General features: G+C 45.8%; 1 protein-coding gene across 1 annotated transcript in view; it reads right to left on the reverse strand.

The window, feature by feature from the left end:
• The window catches only part of znf407 (zinc finger protein 407), a 203634-nt gene extending 193504 nt beyond the window's left edge, over positions 1 to 10130 (reverse strand). The window contains exons 1-3 of the mRNA XM_052064622.1: positions 9999 to 10130; positions 8173 to 8848; positions 2 to 2131 (exon numbers count right to left, since the gene is read on the reverse strand). Coding sequence (XP_051920582.1) covers positions 2 to 2131; positions 8173 to 8743 — 2701 coding nt within the window. The 5' untranslated portion in view covers positions 8744 to 8848; positions 9999 to 10130. The remainder of the gene's footprint in view (position 1; positions 2132 to 8172; positions 8849 to 9998) is intronic.
• Between the last annotated feature and the right edge of the window lie 15731 nt (positions 10131 to 25861).

Here is a 25861-nt window from a genome sequence, read left to right on the forward strand (position 1 = left end):
CCGGTATGTGTGCGAATGTGTGCCAGGAAAGCCATGGAATTGCTGCTCTTGCACACCTTGCCGCAGTACTTGCACTTGTTGCCTTGGTGCTCCTCCCGCTCACGATTGATCTGTTCCGTGTCCTCAATCACATACTTGTTTACTTGTCTCAGCAGCTCATCATGTTTCTCCTTGATGTGATTGAACAGCTCTTGCTCTGTTTCAAAGCGATCTGTGCATTTTGCGCACTTGAAGCACGCACCGCCGTCAAGACGTTCATCGACGCTGTTCTGCTCATTTCGGATGTGGGAAGCACTGGCCAAGTGTTGATGCAGGTTGCTCTCAGTGTAGAATGACTTGCCGCACACCATACAATGGAAATGTTTATCCTTGGTTGGGTGCTTCATTGAGATGTGCACATTCAAGCCGCTTAGGCCGTCTGCCAAAAAGCCACAGTCGTCACAGCGAATTCGGGCGTTTCTCACTTTAGCTTCAACGCTCACTTCCTTGTGTTCAAGCTTCTTGACATACTGGGGCAGGAGCCCAGAGGGCATTAGTGCTTCTCCTGTCAAGCCTTTAACAGCAGCCACACCTTCGAGAGCAACACCCTCCAGCGATGGATGCCCCTGTTCAGCTAGCGCCTTTACGGACATAATGCAGGTATCAAAAGGTCGGGCAGTGGACATTTTTGGGACTGAACTGCAGCTCTTTTCTGTGCTAGTACCTTCTATGCATGTGTCCTCTTGTTCTTGAATTTCTTGCTGTGGAGATTGTTCCACTTCAAGTGCCATTTCCGCTTGGGGCACATGCTCAGACTTTGTTTTCCCTAACGTGCAATCATCACCAGAGGAAGACGCGGTGCTCTCTGGCTGCTTTTCCTTTGCTTTGCCAGCGAACATGGCCACAGTGTCAACAGGCTCAACGGGGAGAGAAGATGCCACTGTTGGCTGTTTTTTTTCTTTTTGGCTTTCTTCGGAATTTAGATTTGGATCATCTGGTAGCTTTAAAGGTTCTGACTCAGGATGAACCATTGCAGCGCTAAGATCAATAAGATCAGTGGGGGGTACCGTTGAGGTCTGCAAAGCTTTTTGGCCACCATTCTCCTGTAGTGCCTGGAATGTTTTGCTTTTCTGCTTATGTCTCTCCGTGCTGGCATGACGAGACATTTCCTCGCTTGTTACGGCATAGTATCTGCATGCCAAACAGACGTATTCAAAGTCTCTGCTGTGCTTTCGTTTCACATGAAGATTGAGGGAGGGGACTGAGTGAGCTAAAAAATTGCAATGACTGCAAGGAAAAGAGTCATGATGACCTTCTATTGGGGGCGTGTATGACAGTGTTTGCTCTTCTTCAGTGTGTTTTTTCGAGCCTAGTGATTCGTGTTGCATGTCCCTGGCCTCTGAAACTTCATTTGCTTCCTGAGATTGTGTATCTGTGGGTTCCTGGAGTAAAGGCCCAGCATTATTTTTCACAGGACTGCTATTTTCACACTGCTGCACACGTTTCCTGTGTTTTTTGGTGATACAATGGCGATCGATGTCTCCTTTGGTCACACAGCTATAGCTGCACAGAGTACACTTGTAAACATACTCTTTGCTGTGTTTACGGCGGACATGGACACTGAGGTTGGTAGCATTAGACACTAGCAAGCCGCAGTAACCACATTTGGTTGAAGCCTGTTGTTTTGGTCTTCCTCGTTTTGGTTTGGGAGGTTCCAGTTCCAAGTCTTCCTCATCTACAACTTTAGCAGCCTCCATTTCTTCTTGGATTCCCAGAGCCTCACCACCTATGTCGTCTCCACCCCCATCTCCTTTAGCTACCCTCTCAACACAATCATTAGAGGAATGAGAAGCACTATGTTCTGTGCTTTGATGTTGCTTATGAATATCTGAGCTTAGGTGTTTGTCCATCCATTGAGATGTAGCAGAAAAGAAGTTACATAATTTACAGCGGTACCAATCCAGGCCGGGGTGCTTGATGCGAGCATGGCTTTCCAAGAAGCAAAGTGTGGAAACCCTTAAATCACAATTTGCACACTTTATCTTAAATCTGTTCCCTGTGCATTTTGGCTCCACTTGTGAAGTGGTGATCTTGAAAGCACTTTCAGTGTCCTCAACATTCTCTTCTTCCTCCATGTACTCTTCTGCATCAACTGAAAGACAAGGACAAAGCTACTTCAGGCAATTGAATTGGAGATGCACCCTTGTATCGTTCCTAATCTTGGTGGTAACCATTTCACATTCGCCAATAATGACAAAATTCAAAACAAAAACTTGCACAGTGGAACCTCAGGTTACATTCTCAAACCGAAACCTTCGCTATCCAAGGTAATGGTTGTGGGTAAAGATTTTTGCAACACAGAAACGGGTGGGAACAGTATTAATAACTATGAAATAACAATGTTTACTAACAAACCACTATATTGTCTTAGCTTATTTGGAACAGCAATATTCACTTTCATTGTGGTAACTGCTGGGCCAACATTGCCACCACCGCATTGTGGCATGTGGTGGCAAATTTAGGGAAAAAAAACAAAGATAACTGAACCACTGAGCCAATGTTGTTTATGCGACACGAGAATGAAACGTTGGGAGCTTTCCTTGGCCATGTAAAGACTGTTATTTCGACAGCAAATATCATTATGCGTAGTTCAATCCAATCACTTGTGGATCACTCACGAGGTTCCCCAGGGGTCTGTGCTCGGCCCTGAAATATTCATATGGTATACTGTATAAATGATGTCTTCTGTGTCTCAAAACTACTTAAATGTGTTGCATTTGCCAATGACAACTCTCTACTACTATGGAGACAATTTGAAAAAAAAAACGTTCTGACTTAAGTGGGAAATCAACTGAACACATTATCACTAAAATAAAACAAATGTTCGAATTCTTGGCACGAGACAAACCAAACACCAACTCAAAATTATGGTACATTCAATTGAAATAAAAGGGATGAAAATTAATTTCTTGTAGTACGAATTGAAGCAGAATCATGTTGAAAGTCACACAGAGATAATGTCAAAAGAAATAGTAATGTATAATCGCTATTCATCAAATTGAAAACTTTGAAATTCTATGATCTAGTTGAGTTCATAACAGCACAAATAATGTATAAAGTGCCGGTACACAATAATCTACTCTGACACGGTACTCAGTTGCTGTTTAAAATTAGAGAACGTTGCTATGACCTAAATGGTACAAGTGTCTATTAGAAACTTTAAAGAAATAAAAATTAAAGAACAAACATGAAGCAAATGTGTGTCTCGATAAGAGGTGTTAATTTCAAGGTATGTATGAAGTTGTAATGAATTGTATTATCACAATATGAACCTCACAATTTGACAATGATCATGATATTGTGCAGAAGTTGGCGATAATAAAAAAAAAACCACTGTACAAAAACTCAGGATATTGTTTTTTAAAAAAGTGTATTTTTGTACATAACAGCAGTGACAAAGAATTAGGATGGGACAGTCATTATTTATTGTCAAGTACTCCTTCCTATTGGCTCCTATCAGGTATAAATAGGTGAAACGACTGAAATGAGGAAATGTTGGGAAGCATTCGTTTTAATGTAATTAAAATTGTATGTGTCTGGAGTTATATGAACATGCTTATGGACCACATGCACGCATGCTGTTGGCATATGTACGCATTGTGTAAATGCAGTTGTGTATGTGTAAGTGTATGTCATTTTTACTTTTGTTGGAATATAATAAATGAATAGCGTATGATTGCATGATTATGAAATAAGGCAAGCTGTCCGTTTAGCGCGTTTTTATCGGCATTAATTTAAATGAATTTTAACGTGATTACATTTTTTCTTGTGGGATCAACGCAGCACACGTCACATCAGATTTTACTATGCTCTATAAATAAACCAGAAACAAAACAACAAGCACACTGCAGACGTCTACGCCCATGTCTGTTTTGCCAGCCACGTGTGGAAGGTTACTGTGTTCCGTGTACATCCATCCATCCATCCATCATCTACCGCTTATCCAGGGCCGGGTCGCGGGGGCAACAGCTTTAGCAGGGAAGCCCAGACTTCCCTCTCCCGAGCTACTTCTTCCAGCTCTCCCCGGGGGATCCCGAGACGTTCCCAGGCCAGCTGGGTGACATAGTCTCTCCAGCGTGTCTTGGGTCTTCCTCGGGGTCTCCTCCCGGTGGGACATGCCCGGAACACCTCACCAGGGAGGCGCTCAGGAGGCATCCGAATCAGATGCCCAAGCCACCTCATCTGGCTCCTCTCGATGTGGAGGAGAAGCGGCTCGACTCTGAGCCCCTCCCGGATGACCGAGCTTCTCACCTTATCTCTAAGGGAGAGTCCGGACACCCTGCGGAGAAAACTCATTTCGGCCGCTTGTATCCGGGATCTCGTTCTTTCGGTCACGACCCATAGCTCGTGACCATAGATGAGGGTTGGGACGTAGATCGACCGGTAAATTGAGAGCTTCGCCTGTTGGCTCAGCTCCTTCTTCACCACGACAGACCGATACAACGTCCGCATCACAGCAGACGCTGAACCGATTCGCCTGTCGATCTCCCGCTCCCTCCTGCCCCCACTCGTGAACAAGACCCCAAGATACTTGAACTCCTCCACTTGGGGCAAGATCTCCTCCCTGACCCGGAGGGAGCACTCCACCCTTTTCCGACTGAGGACCATGGTTTCAGTTTTGGAGGTGCTGATTTTCATCCCAACCGCTTCACACTCGGCTGCGAAACGCTACAATGAGAGTCGAAGAGCCCCGTTTGAAGGAGCCAACAGCACCACATCATCTGCAAAAAGCAGGGATGTAATACTGAGGCCCCCAAAACGGACCCCCTCAACACTTCGGCTGCGCCTAGAAATTCTGTCCATAAAAGTTATGAACAGAATCAGCGACAAAGGGCAGCCTTGGCGGAGTCCTACCCCCACTGGAAACGATTCCGACTTACTGCCGGCAATGCGAACCAAACTCTGACATCGGTGGTATGGTGACCGAACAGCCCGTATCAGGGGGTTCGTTACCCCATACCCACGAAGCACCCCCCACAGAACTCCCAGAGAGACACGGTCAAATGCCTTCTCCAAGTCCACAAAACACATGTAGACTGGTTGGGCGAATTCCCAAATACCCTCAAGGACCCTGCTACGGGTGTAGAGCTGGTCCACTGTTCCACGGCCGGGACGAAAACCACACTGCTCCTCCTCAATCTGAGGCTCGATTTCCCGACGGACCCTCCCCTCCAGCACCCCTGAATAGACCTTACCAGGGAGGCTGAGGAGTGTGATCCCTCTGTAGTTAGAACACACGCTCCGGTCCCCCTTTTTAAAAAGAGGGACTACCACCCCGGTCTGCCAATCCAGAGGCACTCTCCCTGTTGACCACGCAATGTTGCAGAGGCGTGTCAACCAGGACAGCCCCACAACATCCAGAGCCTTGAGGAACTCCGGGCGGATCTCATCCACCCCTGGGGCCTTGCCACCGAGGAGCTTTTTAACCACATCGGTGACTTCAGCCACAGAGATAGGAGAGCCCACCTCAGAGTCCCCAGGCTCTGCTTCCTCTAAGGAAGGCGTGTTGGTGGAGTTGAGGAGGTCTTCGAAGTACTCTGCCAACCGGTTCACAACGTCCCGAGTCGAAGTCAGCAGCGCCCCATCCCCACTGTACACAGTATTAGTGGTGCACTGCTTCCCCCTCCTGAGACGTCGGATGGTGGACCAGAATTTCCTCGAAGGGGTCCGGAAGTCGGCTTCCATGTCCTCACCGGACTCTTCCCACGCTCGGGTTTTTGCCTCGGCGACCACCGAAGCTGCGTTCCGCTTGGCCAGTCGATACCCGTCAGCTGCCTCTGGGGTCCCACAGGCCATAAAGGCTCGATAGGACTCCTTCTTCAGCTTGACGGCATCCCTTACTGCTGGTGTCCACCAGCGAGTACGGGGGTTGCCGCCACGACAGGCACCAACCACCTTACGGCCACAACTCAGATTGGCCGCCTCAACAATAGAGGCACGGAACATGGTCCACTCGGGCTCAATGTCCCCCGCCTCCCCTCGGAACATGGGAAAAGCTCTGTCGGAGGTGGGAGTTGAAACTCCTTCTGACAGGGGATTCCGCCAGACGCTCCCAATAAACCCGCACAATACGTTCGGGTCTGCCAGGACGGACCGGCATCTTCCCCCACCATCGGAGCCTACTCACCACCAGGTGGTGATCAGTTGGACACTTTGTACCTCTCCTCTTTCATCTATAACTGCTTCAGACTCCAAAGTGCATGCAGAAAAGTGGTGAAGATTGCACGACTGTCTGTGTCTTATGTGTTGTGTTATCTTTGTTATTTGACTTCAAAATGGCGCCGCAAGAGTGGCTGCCTTTCCAGCAGCTCTTATATTTTGTTGTTCTACTTCTTCCTTTCATAACTTTGCTGCTGTGAATTGGGAATTTCTCCATTGCGAGACTAATAAAGGTTTTCTTATCTTATCTTGACAGCTCCGCCCCTCTCTTCACCCGAGTGTCCAGAACATGCGGCCGCAAAGCCGATGATACAACTACAAAGTCGATCATCGAACTGCGGCCTAGGGTGTCCTGGTGCCAAGTGCACATATGGACACCCTTATGTTTGAACAAGGTGTTCGTTATGGACAATCCGTGACGAGCACAGAAGTCCAATAACAAAACCCCACTCGGGTTCTGATCGGGGGGCCGTTCCTCCCAATCACGCTCCTCCAGGTCTCACTGTCATTGCCCATGTGAGCATTGAAGTCCCCCAGCAGAACAAGGGAGTCCCCAGCAGGAGTACTCTCCAGCACACCCTCCAAGGACTCCAAAAAGGGTGGGTATGCTGAGCTGCTGTTTGGTGCATATGCACAACCAACAGTCAGGACCCGTCCACCCACCCGAAGGCGGAGGGAGGCAACCCTCTCGTCTACCGGTGTGAACCCCAATGTACAGGCACTGAGCCGGGGGGCAATGAGTATGCCCACACCTGCTCTGCGCCTTTCACCGTGAGCAACTCCAGAGTGGAAGAGAGTCCAAACCCTCTCGAGAGAACTGGTACCAGAACCCAGGCTGTGTGTGGAGGCAAGTCCGACTATATCCAGTCGGAAATTCTCTGCCTCACACACCAGCTCGGGCTCCTTCCCTGCCAGAGAGGTGACATTCCATGTGCCAAGAGCTAGCTTCTGCAGCCGAGGATCGGACCGCCAGGGTCCCCGCCTTTGGCTGCCGCCCAGCTCACATTGCACCCGACCCCTTTGGCCCCTCTCATGGGTGGTGAACCCATGGGAAGGGGGACCCACGTCGCCTCTTCGGGCTGTGCCCGGCCGGGCCCCATGGGTGAAGGCCCGGCCACCAGGCGCTTGCCAACGAGCCCCACCTCCAGGCCTGGCTCCAGAGGGGGGCCTCGGTGACCCGCGTCCGGGCAAGGGAAACTGAAGTCCATTTATTTTAATCTTCATCAGGGGTCTTTAAGCCGTGCTTTGTCTGGCCACTCACCTAGAACCTGTTTGCCATGGGCGACCCTGCCAGAGGCATAAAGCCCCAGACAACTTCGCTCCTAGGATCATTGGGACACACAAACCCCTCCACCACGGTAAGGTGACGACTCACGGATATATATGTTCCGTGTCCATATAAATAATATTGTGTGAGAGATTATGTGTGAATAACTGTTCCAAGTGAAAAACGTTCATATAAAATTGAAAATCGTTGTTTCAGTAAATATTAGCATTTTGCACATAGAAAACTGATTCATGATTCCATGTTGATGATAGCATTAAAACGGGAAAAAATTTGACAAAAAAGTATAAAAGGAAATTCAGATGAATGTGTGAGTAATGACGATTCATTTTGAATTAGAGTTAATTATGACATTTGCATTTTTAATTCCATTAAATATTTGGATCTTTTGACAGCTCTAGAAATAAGTCAAAATATACCACGGACTAGATAAATTGTTTACCTCTCCCGACTCCCTTTTGAACATGTAAACAGTGCTCAAAGACTATTCATGTCCTTTCTCTGTAATTTTTTTGTCCTTGTTTATGCGTTCAATAAACAAACAAAATTAAAATAGTGTGTAACTTGAAGTAATTTTTTTTAAAAGTTCCTAAACCGAAATGTTTGTAAAACGGGTTGCTCATAAACTGAAGTTCCACATTCGTTGTTTAAGAAGGTCTATTCGATCAATGCATAGAGGAAAAACTCACCTGTCCGTGGGCTGTCTTTGCTGTGGTATCGCTGGACATGAACATCAAGGGGAGATTTGTCCCGAAACTCAAGTCCACAGTAGTTGCATGAATAGATAATCTTGGGTTTGGGGGTTCGTTTGCTCATTCTTCTCTCTTGAATGGATATGGCCTGTTTTGACTGCTTTTCTGACATTGCAACTTGACTGCAACTATCATCGGGAGAAACAGATCTTGGATCATCTGGTCCTGGCTCTGGATTTGACACAGCAGAACTTTCTGTCTCCATGGCCATCTCTTTTTGAACTTCGCCTCGACTATCATCAGAAATGGTTTGGTTGTCCTCTGTAGGTTTTGCAGCTTTATCTGCGCTCTTTTTATGTTTCCTTGCATAGTGAATCTTCAGTGATCTTGGACATTTTGCTAAGAAGTCACAAACGGAGCAACGAGTACTCACATCTTCGGGCACACTGTCTTCCTGCAGCCCTCGAGTCAGTTCCCCATCCTTTTTTTCAGGCTTCAAAGTCCTACTGGGCGAGTTGGCTTGAACGTCCTCCATTTGGACATTATCTTCGCAACTCCTTTTTGGCATTTTGTTTCAAGGACCCTGCAGTTCAAGATTCGTTTTTGATCAACGTCTTAACTTGCTCCATTTATATGAAAGTGTGAAAACTTGAGTTGATGACAGATGAATCACCTACACAAAATGGGACAGCACATAATTTCAACTTGGAAGCTTTTATTACCCTAATACAGAAATCAGAGGCACCCAAATTCAATCTCGGGAAACCACTGCAATAAGAGTGCAGTCAAACTTTCCAGAAGCAAAAACAACAAATTCGCGCACAAGTCGCCATCTACTGTTTCCAGACGCACATTGTTTAAACAGTATTGCAAGCAGGTTCCTTTATCGAGTAAACTTTTTTCTTTTCGTACTTCAGACACACACCAATTACTTTGTTCAAAGAATGTAGCTGGGGAGAGCCAGTCGGAGGCTAGAAATTGGCTCACGCAGCTAAAAGATACACAAATAATTGTAGTAATTCTAAACCGCACCTTGCATGGATTAAATGGACTGTTTGCCCATGCTTTCTGCAGCATACTTGTTCATGCAACGTCATGCAAATGAAGTGCATTTAGGCAGGAGACTCCAACAATTTACAACCAGACCAGCGAAATGTTGATGTTTCTTGCCGTTTCGTCAAACGTGCGAAAGCTGTCCTTTGACTCGGTACAGTGGAACGGGATGGAAAAAATGCACACAAATGTCATTAAATAAAGCTACTGACTTACAGCAATATAATATAATGATTGCTGGTGATCCGTTGGAAATTTGTTGGTTTCAGTTTTAATATGAGGTCATATTAATTGTGCTAAGCGTGTTGTCAGGTGTATTAGCTAAAAAGTAACACTGAGTTGACCGAAGTACGTCCGCTCTTTAAAGAACTGCGAGACATGATACAACATCACAACCAACAACGTGTGAAAACGCTTTGTGGTGTAATTCTCTTTTTAATACACTGATGAATCGATCTAATGCAGAAGTCGGGAAACGTTGCGAGCTAGGAGTAGCTACTCAACACTTATGGGAAGACTAACCAATTAAATTTCGCCATTAGCCGTATAGGCCAATCACAGCAAAGTGAAGGGTGGGTCTTAATTCTTATGAAACACAGAAAACGACGGCGGCACAGAGGCCCAAAAAGTAGGCTAACGTCGGTTACCTAAAACCGTACAAAAACAGTACGTATAATGCGGTTAGCACAGAACCACTGTTGGTGCAAGCCACTCGTGGTTTAGGACGGCACTAATACTACGACGAAAGACGTTCATTAAGTCAAACTCACCCTTGACTCTCCCAAATTCGACACTGTCCGCGCTTTTTGTGGCTAGACACAAATGGCGTACCGTAGCATGAGCGAAACGTCACATTAAGGCGGAACTTCTACCCGCCTTTTCCGGACCTTAGCTGTGAGGCCAATGCTGCTTTCAAATTCATCGGAGAAACAAGTGTCATAAAGTGTTCTAACCGTCAAATCAATTTCATGTCACAGAACTTTTCACGAGATGTATGGTAAATGTAATCATAAATGTATTACTGTAAATCACTCTCTGAGTTTTTCAGGGGGCTACATTTTAGTGCGAGCATAATTTTGAAGGTGGGAAAAGAGAAGAGTAGTTTTTGAGGTTAAACAAGAAGAAACAAATTGGTTTATGTGGTTACATTTAGGAACAAAAAACAACTTTGGTTAGGTTATGTTTGTATTTATATGCAAGAGAACAAAAAGCCTAACTCATGGCACATTCTGTTTAGGTCACTTTTATTTGTTAGTCAATTAATGAAGGGTATTTTTTCCTTTTGCAATCTTGTTCACATATCTGATTGTTAAACTATCAATAAAATATCTATGTGCAAATGCATTGAAATATAGCAATTTTGCAATGTCCCAACAATTCGTGTGGGTGTTGTGTCTTTGTTTGTGTGAAGCACCCTGAGTTGCCTCGTGTATGAAATGTGCTGTAAATATGAAGGTGTCTTGTGTTATCTTGACTCCATTTCGAGGCGATTGCTCTAAGACTGCAAGGGAAGCTCAGCTTCCCCTAAAATATCCAAAAATAAGTGATCAAACACATGTGTGTATATAAAATTGTGTGTACATGTCATTGACTAAATATGCGCTACAACACGCTAATTTTTTTTTCCGAATCATCTTCTTTTTACTGGTTACGACGTGACTCTCATTAATTCCAGCAGCTTTACTGCGCTTTAAATTGTGTGGACGCTGGGCGTCTATCGAGGGATGTTTGTTAAGTTGTCCCAATGCATTGAACTGAGCCGAGTCATTGGATAAATGCTGATTTTGTCCCGCCCACCGGACGCTCAGCATTTCTGGGAGTCTACGTACAGTGGGCGTTTATGGGCTGGCCCGGACGCTGAGCTTTTCTGCATGATGATTGGATGATCTGTCTGAGGCTGAATCTCTATTTGATTGACAGCTAAATGAGCCAGTCAACCGATCTTTTAGTGTAGGCATCGTGGGGGCATTTTTAATTCTCATTCTGTTCTAAATTGAACTGGAAACTTCTTCTAATCATCTGAGCTACACTCTCTTTGTTGAAAGCGACTCGCGACAAATTAATCTTTCATTACCGGTGGGTTTTATTGTAGTTGTTGTATGTCATTAGTTAAGTCCCTGGAAAAGACGCCTTGCTGGTATCACAAGGTCACAGATAATTTTCTTGAAAAGGAACGGAGAGTAGAATCCACGTATAAATAAACTGACACGTTTTATGATGTAGGCCGAAATTGAGCTTCCCCTCCTTGACAGACCCACATCCGCCACTGCTACATATAAAATATTCATGTGAAAGTTGTGACCACATTTTGTTGCATGATAATGGGCATGTTGGGCATTTCCAGCTTCAAAATGCATCACACCTTATAAACACAGAGTCAGGTCCAAAAAGCAATCCACTAATGAGGACACTGTGATGTTTGGGTACAAAGTACACACAGAGAAAATATATCTATATATATATATATTGTGCGTCGTCCCGCACGCGGTCTGTCCTTCCGTCTGTCCCTTTTCAAAACGTACCTACTTCACCGCGCCGCTGCGCGCCGCCACTGTGCCGCTCAGGCAGTGGCTCACTACGATCGCGCGGGCATCTTAGCGAAAAAATGTTGTCTACCCACAAGCATTGCAATGAAATTGTTAGTTATTTAGTAGAGCTAAACATCTCTTTATTTTCGCAATAAGCAATGAAGATGAACAAAAAGTTGAACCAAGCAACAACACTTTTGTGGGCCGAAGGCCCACCTTACCAGCCTTCCGCAGGAACTAGCTGATGAGCCGCCCGGAGGGCGGCGAACCAGCTAGTGTGTTTATAAACGTAATCCAGAGTTCAATTTGAGAAATTTGTGTTATAGATTATTAGTAAATAATGAATCTGAAGTCTTGGCTGTGCCTCTGCTCTGATAAAATTCTAATGTTCTGCAGGGTCTGCAAGCGCAACTATCATTTCCTTCTTGGTACTCTACTCTGCTATTATGCCATCTGTAGTAAATACCAACCTCTAAAATAAATAGATTGCACATGCAGGACTCCCTTGGAGTAGTTCCCTTAATCCCTCTCACTTGAGTTATGACTTTTTGTCCCACTACAGATCAGGGTTAAATCATGGCTCGGTTTCATCCACTTCGAAACAAAGCAGCATGAGGGACCTGGAAAAAAAATGAAAAAGCAAGAAGACAAATAATGAATATACTGTAATTGAAAGGGAATAATATGCAATATTGGTGACTGCATTTTAAAGTATTGCTGTTGATGTGAAGATGGCTGGGTCATCAGAGCTTCAGTCCTCCTGAAGCTAATGTACCTCAAGTCTCAGTAAGTTTTTTTGCGACTTGAACTCCATAAAGCCTAATGGATAAATGATTTAAATTTTAGGTGTGTTCCTACATCAAAGGTAAGTAGCTAATGCTACTTAAACTTGACAAAAATGTTTCAAGCTTTCTAATTTTCACAATGACACATTAACTGACATTTTCGCTCTTAATGATGACTGATGTGCTCACATAATGTTTGTAATTCTCGGTATCAGATAAAAACGCTCTGTCAGGGGAAGTGACCGGAGAGCTCGGTGTTGCCGATCAATGAAAAAGTCTGAGGCTCCACCACCTAGGAGCAGGTAAGTCCCATCCTGGGTGAGTCCCATCCTTCAGCAACTGGTTCATTTGTGCTGCTAGGCACTCATGGAGTGCTGTGAGTTTCTTTAGCCAGTAGGTGTGGACCATGTCGGGGCCTGTTGCTGTCCAGTTTATCATATCTGAGACTCTTTCCTGTATGTCTGCCACTGTTATGGTAATTGGGTTCTGTTCAGGGATGTTGCTTTCATATCTTCCATGAATACACATTCAATGTGCTTTTGCATAAATACACACCATAGAAATGAGTCAATGAATACCCTGCAGCTCACTCACTATATTGCTTTTGAGCCCGATCAATGCCCTCTTATCTGCAAGATGCACATCTCAGATGACAAACCTCTTGTTGATTCAGTCTTCTGTAAAATTCAATCTGGAAGCATCTTGTCTTATCATCAGCTTCCACCATCTCCTCAAGGACTCACCATGCATCAGGATGCCCCGCCAAACCTACCATTGGACGACTACCATATTCCTCTAAGTGACTGTAGTTTTGTGCCAACGTCCCAAGAGCGGCTTCCTTCGCCCTCACTGCACATCACCTTATCCCAGTCTTGTCACACTGAAGCCTCATCCAGAATTCAAAGGGCAGCACCCGAGTGGCATCTTCACAGAAAGGAAAGGGTGACTGCATCTCACTTTAGGGAAGTTTATGTGCAAGGAAAAAAGTCTGCTGAGAATCTGATCATCTGGGACACAAGGCAAACTCCACTGATGAATAGAGGGGTCAACATGCAGGAAGGCTCATTAAAAGATGATGCAACCATGAGCAATCTCAATTTATCATCACGTGGCGTCATGATTCATCCATATGCACAATGGCTTGAAGCATCACTTGATGGACTGGTATATGATCCTCCGGAGCGACCAAAATGTGGCCTGGGTGAAATTAAATGTCCCAATGCTCAGAGCTTTGTTAACCAGCAGAAGAAGGCCAGCAGGAACTTTAGGAGGGTCACTCGAACTACTGGCAGGTTCAGGGGCAGCTTCTGATAACTGAGATGAAGTCGTGCGATTTTGTTGTGTGTGCCAATAATGACATACTTGTTCAGCAGATTTATAGAGATGACAAAGTTTTGTCAAAACTTTAATGAAAAATGTTATTTTTTTCTTTTATACTTACCTCCAAAGTACTTATTTTTAAAGTAAATGGTTGAACTAAAGATCATGTGTCTTTGTATTATTGTATGGTAAAATTTAAGTCTGTAAATAAAATGAAACATGACTGTAAAAAAAGCAAAAAACATACTGTACTTTTCAGTGTACCGGTAATTCAATATGTACTACAAAGTAGTATCCATTGGATTGTGGGATGTGTGTGTCAGGATGTACAGATACACTGAAGCTAAATGTCTTTGAAAATGTCCTTACTTTGTCACATAGATGGAACAAGCATGCCAGGTAAAAAGTGGACAAACAATGTTGGTCGGACAAAATAATCAATCTGGTCTGTGGGCATACCCAGAAATTTTTCGGGGAGTGGCCAAGGTGACATCCAGAACAATGACCGTCACGCGAATAATCATGCAGGAACAATGTTGTGCTGTTCTGAATTTACTAGATGTTTCAATTTTCTTTGCCGCTGATTTGCTTTTGTGTACTGTACTATCCTATAGTTCAATTCCAACTAATGCACTGATTCGCTAGCTAACAGCATATCAGAGTGACCAACGGACACTGACGCCATTTTGCATACTGGCATATATATGGTATGCAATTCTTTCATACCATACCGTATATAAAAAGCCCAATAAGCCATTAATTCCGTAATTATTCAAAATTCTAAATATTGCTGTTTACTGATTCCTGCTTGTATTCCGAGTGTGTATACATACACACACACATATGTATGTGTGTGCGTCAGGTAATGACTAGAGGCTGCCACATGGTGTGGCTCTCTCACTGTCTTTTTAAAGTGGATAAGCACTTTTGTGCTTTTAGTCCCTGTTGGGACTCGGCAGTGTCGTCTGTGTTTGCACCTGGACGCCCATTATGTTGCAGTCTGTGCTTGATTTTTGCAAGTTGAGTGTGCCTGCCATCGTCGTCAAATCTATACTATTAATTTTAACATACCATCCTTAGTTCTTGTTCAACTAGTATGCCATCGTCGTCAAATCTATACTATTAATTTTAACATACCATCCTTAGTTCTTGTTCAACTAGTATGCCATCCTTTGATCTTGTTCAGCTAAACTTGTTTTTAATGTGTGTTGACATGCTCATTTAGTTTGTGGTAATGAAATTGGAAATATTAGTTGGCGTATTTGCAGTGAGTTGAGCGCTTGCTGAAACAAGGGGTTCATCTTGTACTTTTTTATTTATATTTCACCGTACAAGTGAGGCGGCGGTCAGTTTTTTTTAATTTTTTTTTTATTTTGGAAATGTGATTGCAACTGTCTCAGCCACGAACTGAAATCCGTGCTCTTTCTCTCCACACTACGACACACCCACAACTATACAACGCAGACTTCATCAGGGCGCAGAGGCATTCTGCAGCATGTCTGGGTTACATGTGCATTTCATTTAATGAAACTTTTTGACGCTGGATGGTATGATAAACCACGACTTCCCGGCCCTGTCATTTTCTTGCTATTGTGAGAAAGCAATGATTTTGAGTAATGTTGACTTAATAAATGATGTTCTTTGCCTCAGACAGACCCTTTTAGAGTTTGCATTCAGATCAAGTGTATATTTATTCTTTAAATAAGCAGTTAAGGTAAATAACTTATTGGTAGACATGGGGTGGAAAAATACTGCATCCATGTGTGACACTGGCAAGAAAAAAAATAAATAAAATCCCCATTTCCACCTTTAGCCACCACATAGCTCTCGCCCTGGTCACCCGAACTTGTACAACACAGCCGGTTTCCAATATGAGCCAAAGAAGAGCAGGAAAAGGCAGCTTGGCATAGCTGGAAAGAAAGTGCACAGACTTGTTTACAGCTATTGAACCGAAACAAAAGTAGTTTGAGGAAACACGCCAGCCAATATTCATGAATTGTTTTCATTAATGTTAAAGAAGGAGATGTTGTAAACATGTTATATTTAATGTTAAGTAGCATTTTTTGACGGTTTTTTGTTTATTTTATTAATTTTTTTCCAGTAAGTTCCCGCGAAGACGGGTCGACTGGTTACTGTATTTAAGTTGTTCAAATAGATACAGTATATTGCTCCATTTTATGAATCAATGATTGAACATTGTTTTTTTCAAACTCACTGATCGCTGATCCACCCCAAAACCCGCATAAATTCTAGCTGGGAGTATCGGAATTGAAGCAATGTGTTGATGGACACAAGGGAGAAGCGCCTTACTTTTCTGGAATCAAACACAACAGCGGACTACACAGCTGTGGGATACTCCTAAAAAAGGGTCACTCTATGTCACAATCCCCGCCTGCTACCCCTCTCAATCTTTCATCACCCTCATCCCTCTCGTTTTATCCATTCCTAGAAGCATTACCTCACACCCCATGAAGCAGAGCCAGAAGTATCACCTGGGAAGTTTACAAGTACAGTATACCGGTGAGTGCGAGGGTGGATTACAGAAAGCAATTCTCTCTGAATATTTCGACTGACATTTGACATTTTTAGAGCAAAGGGTGGAGCACCCCAAACTTAATGATTCCCTCTTTCTTTCCTTGTCTCTTAGTTACATCACCAGCAACTTCAAAACACAATGTTAATGATAATGTAACATGGACAACTAACTCAACTGTGTATATCATGGAAAACATTGTGAAAAAAACCCCAACAATATTTTCACTCGGGTTTTAGCTCAATCCGTACAATCAGAAGTTTAAATTCACTATGTCATTTTTTGGGATTTTAATTATTTTGATTTTTGTCCCTGTTTATAATAATATATTCATAGTGCTGATTAAAGTTTGTCAATATCTTTCAAGTTGACAAAGCTAAGTCCTCTTAACCGATCTTTAGTGGTCATGGTTGAGTGCACTTGGTCGTTTGTCTTTGCAAAGCATAATAATTAGTTTGTCATCACTCATTTGGTTGATCTGTCATATCAGATGAGGAATTTGGGCCCAAGAAACAGACAGGACTCAGAAGTGAAAACAACTGAGTCGTTATTTCCAAAAATAAAAAATTACAACAAAGAGCAACGTTTTATACAGAAAACAAAAACGCCAACTAACAATAGAGAGCAAAGATGGATCCAGAAGTTTGGATGTCACGATCTGACATCGAAAAAAGCTTGACATTCTGACCACGTGTCACTGAGCAAATCCATCTTAAATATTGAGAGACATCGGGCCATACCCAATCCTATTTGACACAATAAAGGTGACAAAAGGTGAGGACATAAGAACCATCGCAACTGCATAACAAGTGACAACAGACATTCACAACAGTAGCCCACAACAAAGGGTGATCACCAGGTGGTTTACCTGACTTGTGAGAGAACTCTTAGTATGAGTGCTGATGAAGGGAAAGGTTGAGGATGAGGGACCTTGAGACCCAGGGGCGTTCCTCTGCGCTGTTCAAAAGGAGGGCTGAGGGGGCAAGAGGAGACAGGCTTCAGACATGGGTGGGCAGCCCAGATGGTGAGCACACGGGTCATTCGGGAGGCCACACTTGAGCTCTGCTGAAGTAAGATTGGAGGGCTTGTGCTGCTGGAGCAGGGTTGGGTAGAAGCCGCAGGGCATGTGCCCCTGGAGCTGGAACAGGTGGTGGCTGTACCGGAGCAGGAATGGGTGGCAGCCCTAGAACGTGTATTGCAAGTACAGGAACATGTCATGCACCACCTGAAAATCAATTGGTGAGGGAAAAGGAAACAGTCTGGTGTGTCATAGTCAAAGGGGGTTTCTGTCAATGGCATACACTGGTCGGCACGATTAGGAGACTGGCTTCTGTGGTCGAACAGGGGACTGGTAGGTCGGAATGCGAATTGGTTGTTGATATCCCCAGGGTTTCCACCAAAAAAAATGCAAAGAACATAAGCAACTTGCCAGGCGTGTTCCTATTGGGAGAGGAGGGTTCTGCAGAGTGGCTCCTGTTCTTCCCCAGTGGAAACAGGTGTCTTGGGGCTTGTGAAGGGCGAGGCGACCAGTGGAGGAACAGCGACATGGGAGGAGGAAGCTTGGGCAGGTTTGGTGCTCCGGCTGCTCAAAGACAACGGAACAGTTTGACCGCTATCGGCATAAGGTCCTACCTTTCCCAAATAATGTTCGGGTGATGAATTGTTGGGTTATCGGTGAAAAGATGAAGCAGCAACCGGTGAGACCATCAGTTTCTAATTTGAAGTGGATGGATGGGTTGGAGCAGATGGTGACATCTGCAGCAAAGCACTGGAGACAAGCCACTGTGTTGGCGGAGGTGTAAAGGTTCTGAATAGGTATCATAATCTCCCTCAGGTCTTCCTTTCTTCTTCTTTTTTGAGATTTGTTTGTTGTAAAACATGTGTAAATGTTGCTTTAAAGTGTGCGTTCAAAGTGTCTTTGAGTATGATGAAAAATATGTTCAAATAAAATGTATTATTATTATCCTAACCATTCCACCTTGAAAAATAAATGCGATTACTGCCGCTGCTGCTCAATATCAGTAAGATCACAAAAAAATCACAAGTGGCCATCATGTCTTTTGTCAGTAGTTAACCAAATTAATTATAGGGATAAAACAATTGATTGGTATTACAGACGAGGTTGTTCTAGACCCATAAAATGATGCTGCCAGTCATCTAAACATCCTTGGGGTTGTTGTTTATGAAAGTGGCTGTGTATAACATTTGTCAAACATCTGTGAGTTTAATCTCAGGGTTCTTCAAGCCCACCCAAAGAGACAAGTGAAACAAGTGGACAGTGGTTTACATCTGTTGCTTGCTTTTCATTACGCTCTCTTCACAGGTTTGACCTAAACTTGGGACTTTCAGTCCTGAGTTGTTATTCTTTTAACACACCACTGTTCCGTAGGCTCTGACCCCGATCTCATGTCTCTGGAATTCGTGTATTTTAAACCTATTTCTAATTAGGATATTGCCATATGGCAGCAATAAATATAAGTACATATGCGAGTAACATATTCTGTCATATTTTGATGACAGTCCTGTACAAGTGCCTTCAACTCATTATGGTGTCATAACATCTGCCGGTGTTAGGGCTGAAGCCAGCAAAACATTTAGACACTCCTCCAACCCTCATCCTAAACATAAACCTGCCTGCTACCCTCACATACAAACAGATACATGGTGACTCACTCATAACATGCATGTTCACACACGATTTGCCAAAAGGGGGTCTTCAGAGTAAGTTTAGATGTGACCATTGAACCACAATTGTTGATGTGAGGGGAGTTGTCAGAAAGAGCTGACTCAAATGTCGACTTGGTGAAAGATTAGTGACTCATACAGTGTGTATTCAGTCTTCAGAATGCCATCCATCACAACCGTTTTCCGATCCGCTTTATACTCACAAAGGTCGCGGGGGGTGCTGAAGCCTATCCTCGCTGTCTTCAGGCAGAAGGCAGGGGACACCCTGAACCAGTTGCCAGCCAATCTCAGGGCACACAGAGATGAACAACCACCCGCGCTCACACTCACATCTAGGGACAATTTAGAGTGTTCAAATGGCTCGCAAATAGTTCAGGGTGTTCCCCGCCTACACCCCTAAGATAGCTGTGATAGGCTCCAGCATGCCCCGTGACCCTTGTTAAGATAGGCAAACAAGAAAATGGATGGATGGAGATGTGTATATTTTGCTTTTCTCCGCTAATATTTACATTGTTTTGACCAATTTACAACTCCAAACCCCACAAACAGCCCCTTGCCCTCCTGTCTTTCTAGCAACCATAGACCTCTCTGTAGCATCCCTCAAACTCTGAACCTAGAATCACCCTTGTAGGTAACTACAGTACACCATCAGCACTGGAGCAGAAGAGTGACTTAGTGTACTTTATTAGACCTAATAAAAGCTAAGTTTCATGGAACTGAACAGTAACTGCACAATAACTGTTTCTCATGATCATTGAATAGTGCGCTTTTAAAGGTGACTAGAGGAAAAGTCTAGTCCTGTTTATCTCTCCCTGTTCCCAGAACCAAGGTGCATCTTGCATGTAAAAAAGAAGCAGCACCACTTGAAATTGATTTACAGAGTTTATAGATGAGCTCAGAGGACATTGGACTGTAAATTACTGTGTGGAAACTAAACTGCTGTTTGATTTGTGCTGTTAACTCTAAGATGCATCACTGTGATCTTGATTCTGAACGTCTATCTCGTTCAATGCTATAATATGTAATACAGTGTGAGTTTTACCAATTTTTTGATCCCCTTTCCAGGCCACACTGACCTATCTGAGTATTGCATGTCCTTGAGCAAGCCAGGAGCATGTCACAAGGTGGCTGGAATTACTACGGATCAGAGCAGCACGTGCCCTGACTAAGACTAGAAGCGGCAGCATACAGTATAATTCTAATTTGAATATCTGTGCATTGGCTCCTTGTGCGTTTCAGGATTAATTTTAAAGTATTCTTCGTGAGTTTTAAATATCATAATGATTTAGTTCACATGATAAAAGTACTTTCACAAGTACCTTTATCGTGTGAACTTTGCGAGTTCTGAGATCCTCTGACACCAACCTTTTAATCCTTCCCAAAGTCAGCACATACTCTCACGGTGAGGCATTCTACCATTTGTGGAATAGCCTGCCGGAGAACCTCAGGGCCGAACAGAATGGTCATGTTTTTAAGAACAGTTTCAAGACACAACTTTCTAATTTAGCTTTAAATTAAGAGTGATTTCATGTATGATTATTCATTTAACTTCATGTTTACTTATGTCTGATAATTTCTTAACATCTGAGTTACATGCTGTATTTACTATATATTATGAGATCTGATAATTGTAGCATTCATGGTTTAGGATGATAATCTTTTGTTTTTGTAATTTAAGTTTTAGGCTTTTAGTTCAATTTTGTCTTTTAAAATGATCATCCATTTAGTAATAGTTCACTTTCTCCAGTGTCCCCTCAGCGGGGGGAGCTTCTGTGGGCTGACGCTTTGTCCCAACGGATCCCTTACTGCTATGGATGCAGATTCTTGCAGTGCCGGTGCATCGGGGTGTGCTGGAGCCTATCCCAGCGGTCTCGGGGCAGAAAGCGGTGGACACCCTAAACTGGTTGCCAGCCAATCGCAGGGCACACTAGTGATGGGTCCAGCGACACCGATGCATTGACACATGCACCGGGCTCACAGAGCAAACCACGTGTCGATGCATGTGCTGACTCATTACGTCACGTGATTGACACGTGAATTGCGTTGACAGAGTCCAGGCTTCTAATTGACACACCGGCTGCGTTGACACAGTCCAGGCTGCTAATTGACACATCGACTGTGTTGACACAGTCCAGGCTGCTAATTGACACATCGGCTGCGTTGACACAGTCCAGGCTGCTAATTGACACGTGAACTGCACCGGTGCAGTTTAGACTGCATCGGCTGCTTGGCACAGTACAGGCTGCGCCACTTAGTCCAGGGGGCGTCGACTCAGTGCAGAGGGCGTTGACGCAGCAAAAGCCCGCCACACAGTGTTTATAAGGAACACCTGCCGAAACAAGCCAGACCTCACTCACGCTCGCTTGTCGAAGCTCGTGTCAGTGCAGACTTCGTGTTCGTGCCTTGCCTTCCTTGCCGATTATGGAGCAGAGACGCAAATCATCCGCCGTGTGGGACCATTTTGATGTCCTGGAGAATAAGGTATTATTTATTTATTTATTCAAATCGCCTTCTGTCGCCGAGAGCCTCTCGGCGAGAGGCACTCGCCGAGTGCCTCTCAGATTATTGACGTGTTGTACCATTCTAATCCGAATACATTTCAAGGTAACTCTTAGTTACTTCTTATTCACATTTCATTACAGGTGAAATGTCGAATTTGCCAAGTCAATTCGCCAACAGAAGCACCTCCACCATGCTGACGCATTATCGGGCCAAGCATGAGAATGAAGTTCGCGATACACCCGGTATTACGCCAGGTATACAAACGTTCACTCATCTTTTCACGGTTGCTATGTTGATGATTAATTGACAATCAGTAATTATTGGTTGACTCTCCACTCCATGTTTGACAATCAAGGTTCCAGGAAGCAGCTGTACTGGAAGGACCAACACACTTCTTTCCCAAGGTTTACCCGAGTTCGTAACAGAATACTCCCACCAAAATGGATCCTGTAGACATTAACAAGATCATGAACGCCTTGACCAGCCAGGGGCAATTAGTGGGCCAGCAACAACAGGAGCTCACGGAGCTCCGGGAGGCAGTCGCCGTCCTAGCCCAGCGGCTGGAAATATTGTGTTCCCAAGGGGAACACGCGACCCCCCGCGTGCCACCCCCAAGGGTCCCGGCGGCTTCATCCGGGACACCCTCTTCCCTGATCATGGGGCGAGAGCCCAATCTCCCCCATCCCCCTCGCTACGGGGGAGAGCAGGCTCTCTGCAAGCAATTTTTACACCAGTGCTCTCTAATATTCGACCAACAACCAGCTACGTACGAAAGAGATAGCACGAAGGTGGCGTTTATTATGAGCCTGTTGACTGGTCAGGCGGCGTCTTGGGCAGTAGAGATCAGCAATGCTCAACCCGGGCTTCGGTCTTCCTACCCAGAGTTTGTCGCCGCGTTCCGTCGCGTATTTCAACATCCGGTTATGGGAAGGGAGGCCGAAGGTCGGCTATTAGCTATTCGGCAAGGACGACAATCCGTTGCCGAATATTCCATCTCATTTCGCATTTTGGCCGCCCGTAGCGGTTACGGGGACCGCGCCCTGTGTGGTTTGTTTCGCCGCGGGTTAAGTGCTGCGTTAAAGGACGAACTGGCAACCCGCGACGATAGCAACAACTTGGAGGAGCTCATCGATTTGGCCCTCATTGTGGACAACCGCATGCGAGAGCGTGAGAGGGAACGTATGGAAGAGCGAGGAACTACCCGTGTTCCACCCCGACGTACGGGTCGTCGGCCGGCTGAGCACGAGTCCTGGCGACCACCCGGACCCGAGCGTCATTCGTGTTCCGATCCAGCCGACGCAGAGGAGGAGCCCATGCAGCTGGGAGGCGGACGCCTGGGACCAGCGGAGAGAGAGCAGCGGATTCGGGATCGAGCAAGCTTCTACTGCGGCCAACCTGGACACCGGGTTTCCAACTATTCCTCGACACCGGCCCGCCCTTCCGGGCGCCCCGAAAACTGTGAGTTTGTGCCCGATACTGCGTCCCGTGAGTCGAGACGGGAGGAGGTCCATCCTGGACATCCACCAAGACTCGAGTTGGACGGAACTCTTTACGGTCCGTTACGGGTCATTTCTGTTCGGGCCTTGGTGGACTCTGGGGCGGACAATTGTTTTGTAGACCCCAGCCTAGCTAAGGAACTGGGTTGCCAGGTTGAGACAAAGCGGGTTCACGATCTTGACGGGCAACTCCTGGCGGAAGTGAAAGAGATCACAGCGCCGGTGAAACTAAAATTATCAGGCAATCACATTGAATACCGTAGATTCTATCTCATGCGGTCTCGATCGGTACCGTTAGTGTTGGGGTTGCCGTGGCTGCGCGAACACAACCCTGTCATTTCCTGGGAACGTCCGGCAATCGAGAGTTGGAGCGCATTTTGCTATACTCACTGTTTGCGCTCGGCGGCAGAAAAGAGAGGGCCGACCCGTAACGAGCCACCAGAAATTATTTGTTTGGACAAAGTTCCGCGTATTTACCATGACATGCGCCCAGTGTTTAGTAAAGACCGTGCCCAGTCATTGCCGCCTCACCGGCCGTACGACTGCGCCATCGACCTGATAGATAACGCCCCACTCCCGAATTCCCGTTTATATCAGGTCTCTCAGCCGGAACAAGAGGCGCTGAGAGAATATATTGATAGTTCACTCGCGGCTGGCCTCATTCGGCCGTCTAAATCCCCACTGGGGGCCGGATTCTTCTTTATTGAGAAGAAAGACAAGACGTTACGCCCGTGTGTTGATTATCGGGGCCTGAACGAAATCACCATCAAGAACAAATACCCACTTCCGTTATTAGATTCAGCGTTCGCCCCCCTCCAATCCGCCACTATATTCTCCAAACTCGATTTACGAAGCGCTTACCATCTGGTCCGTATTCGTGAGGGGGACGAATGGAAAACAGCATTCAAGACCCCATTAGGGCACTTCGAATACCTGGTCATGCCATTTGGGCTAACGAACGCGCCCGCGGTATTTCAGTGTCTCATTAATGACATATTAAGAGATTTTCTGAACCTGTTTTGTTTTGTTTATTTAGATGACATCTTAATTTTTTCTCGGACTCTAGCAGAACATCAACACCATGTCAGGCTGGTTTTGCAGCGTCTACTAGAAAACCGGTTATTCGTAAAAGCAGAAAAGTGCGAGTTTCACGTTGAGTCCATCTCTTTTCTGGGTTTTATTATCGAGAAGGGTCAGCTGAGAGCTGACGAAGCCAAAGTTAAGGCCATAGTAGACTGGCCCACTCCGACCAATAGAAAGCAGTTGCAACGTTTCCTAGGTTTCGCTAATTTTTACCGTCGCTTCATTCGCAACTACAGCCAGAAAGCCCTGCCTCTGACCCGGTTAACCTCTGTCAAGATCCCCTTTAGGTGGGACACTGATGCTGACCACGCGTTCGCCGAATTAAAGAAAGCCTTCACGAACCCTCCAGTATTACAGCATCCTAACCCCTCCTATCCGTTCGTCGTTGAGGTGGACGCGTCGGAGTCCGGCGTGGGGGCCGTCTTATCGCAGCGATCCCCAGTCAACCAAAGACTTCACCCCTGCGCCTTTTTCTCTCGTCGCCTCAGCCCAGCAGAAGCCAACTACGACGTGGGGAACCGTGAACTGCTAGCCGTCGTATTGGCATTGCAAGAATGGCGACATTGGCTCGAAGGCACTGAAGAGCCATTCATGGTGTACACTGATCACAAGAACCTTGCCTACATCCGGTCAGCCAAGAGGCTAAACTCCCGCCAAGCACGGTGGGCGCTTCTCCTCACTCGCTTCAACTTCACGCTCACCTACTGCCCGGGCTCTAAGAACATTAGACCAGATGCACTCTCCCGCATCCATGACCCTGCGGAGAAGGACAACGAACCCCAAAGCATTGTTCCGGACCATTGTATCGTGGGGGCACTAAGGTGGGCCGTCGAACGTAAGGTCAAGGAGGCCCAGAACGGAGTTCAAGTCCCGGCTGGTTGTCCGACCGGGAGACTGTTTGTGCCCCCACCTCTGCGCGCAGAGGTGTTACAGTGGGGGCACACTTCTAAGGTGGCATGCCATCCAGGGGTGAACCGGACCTTGGACCTCGTGTCGCAGCGGTTTTGGTGGCCGGAGCTACGCAAGGATACCCAGGACTATATCAAGGCCTGTTCCACCTGCGCATGCAGTAAGGCGTCCCACCAACTGCCGGCTGGTTTGCTGCAACCGCTGCCTACCCCTTCTCGACCATGGTCCCACATTTCCCTGGATTTTGTCACCGGCCTGCCTCCTTCCCGGGGAAAATCTGTCATACTCACCATAGTTGACCGCTTCTCTAAATCTGCCCATTTTGTTGCGTTGTCCAATCTGCCCTCTGCTCAGGAAACCGCCGACTTCCTAGTGAAACACGTCTTCCGTCTTCATGGAATTCCGGTGGACATTGTGTCAGACCGGGGCCCTCAATTCATCTCCAGGGTATGGAAACGTTTCTGCCAGGCCATGGGGGCCACGGCGAGTCTGTCTTCCGGATACCACCCACAGTCCAATGGTCAAACGGAGCGCATGAACCAAGATTTGGAGGCAGCTCTGCGCTGCGTTTGCCTCGATCGCCCCTCCTCGTGGTCGGTCCACCTGCCTTGGGTGGAATACGCCCACAACACCCTCGTCTCATCAGCGACCGGTCGGTCTCCTTTCATGGCAGCATATGGTTATCAACCTCCTCTGTTTCCTTCTCAGGAGGGTCAGGTGGAACTCCCTTCCATACAGCTGCATCTACGACGGGCCCATCGCGTATGGAAGGAGACCAGAGCAGCACTCTCA

This window comes from Hippocampus zosterae, chromosome 5 (assembly GCF_025434085.1).
Source record: "Hippocampus zosterae strain Florida chromosome 5, ASM2543408v3, whole genome shotgun sequence".
Taxonomy (NCBI): Eukaryota; Metazoa; Chordata; class Actinopteri; order Syngnathiformes; family Syngnathidae; genus Hippocampus; species Hippocampus zosterae.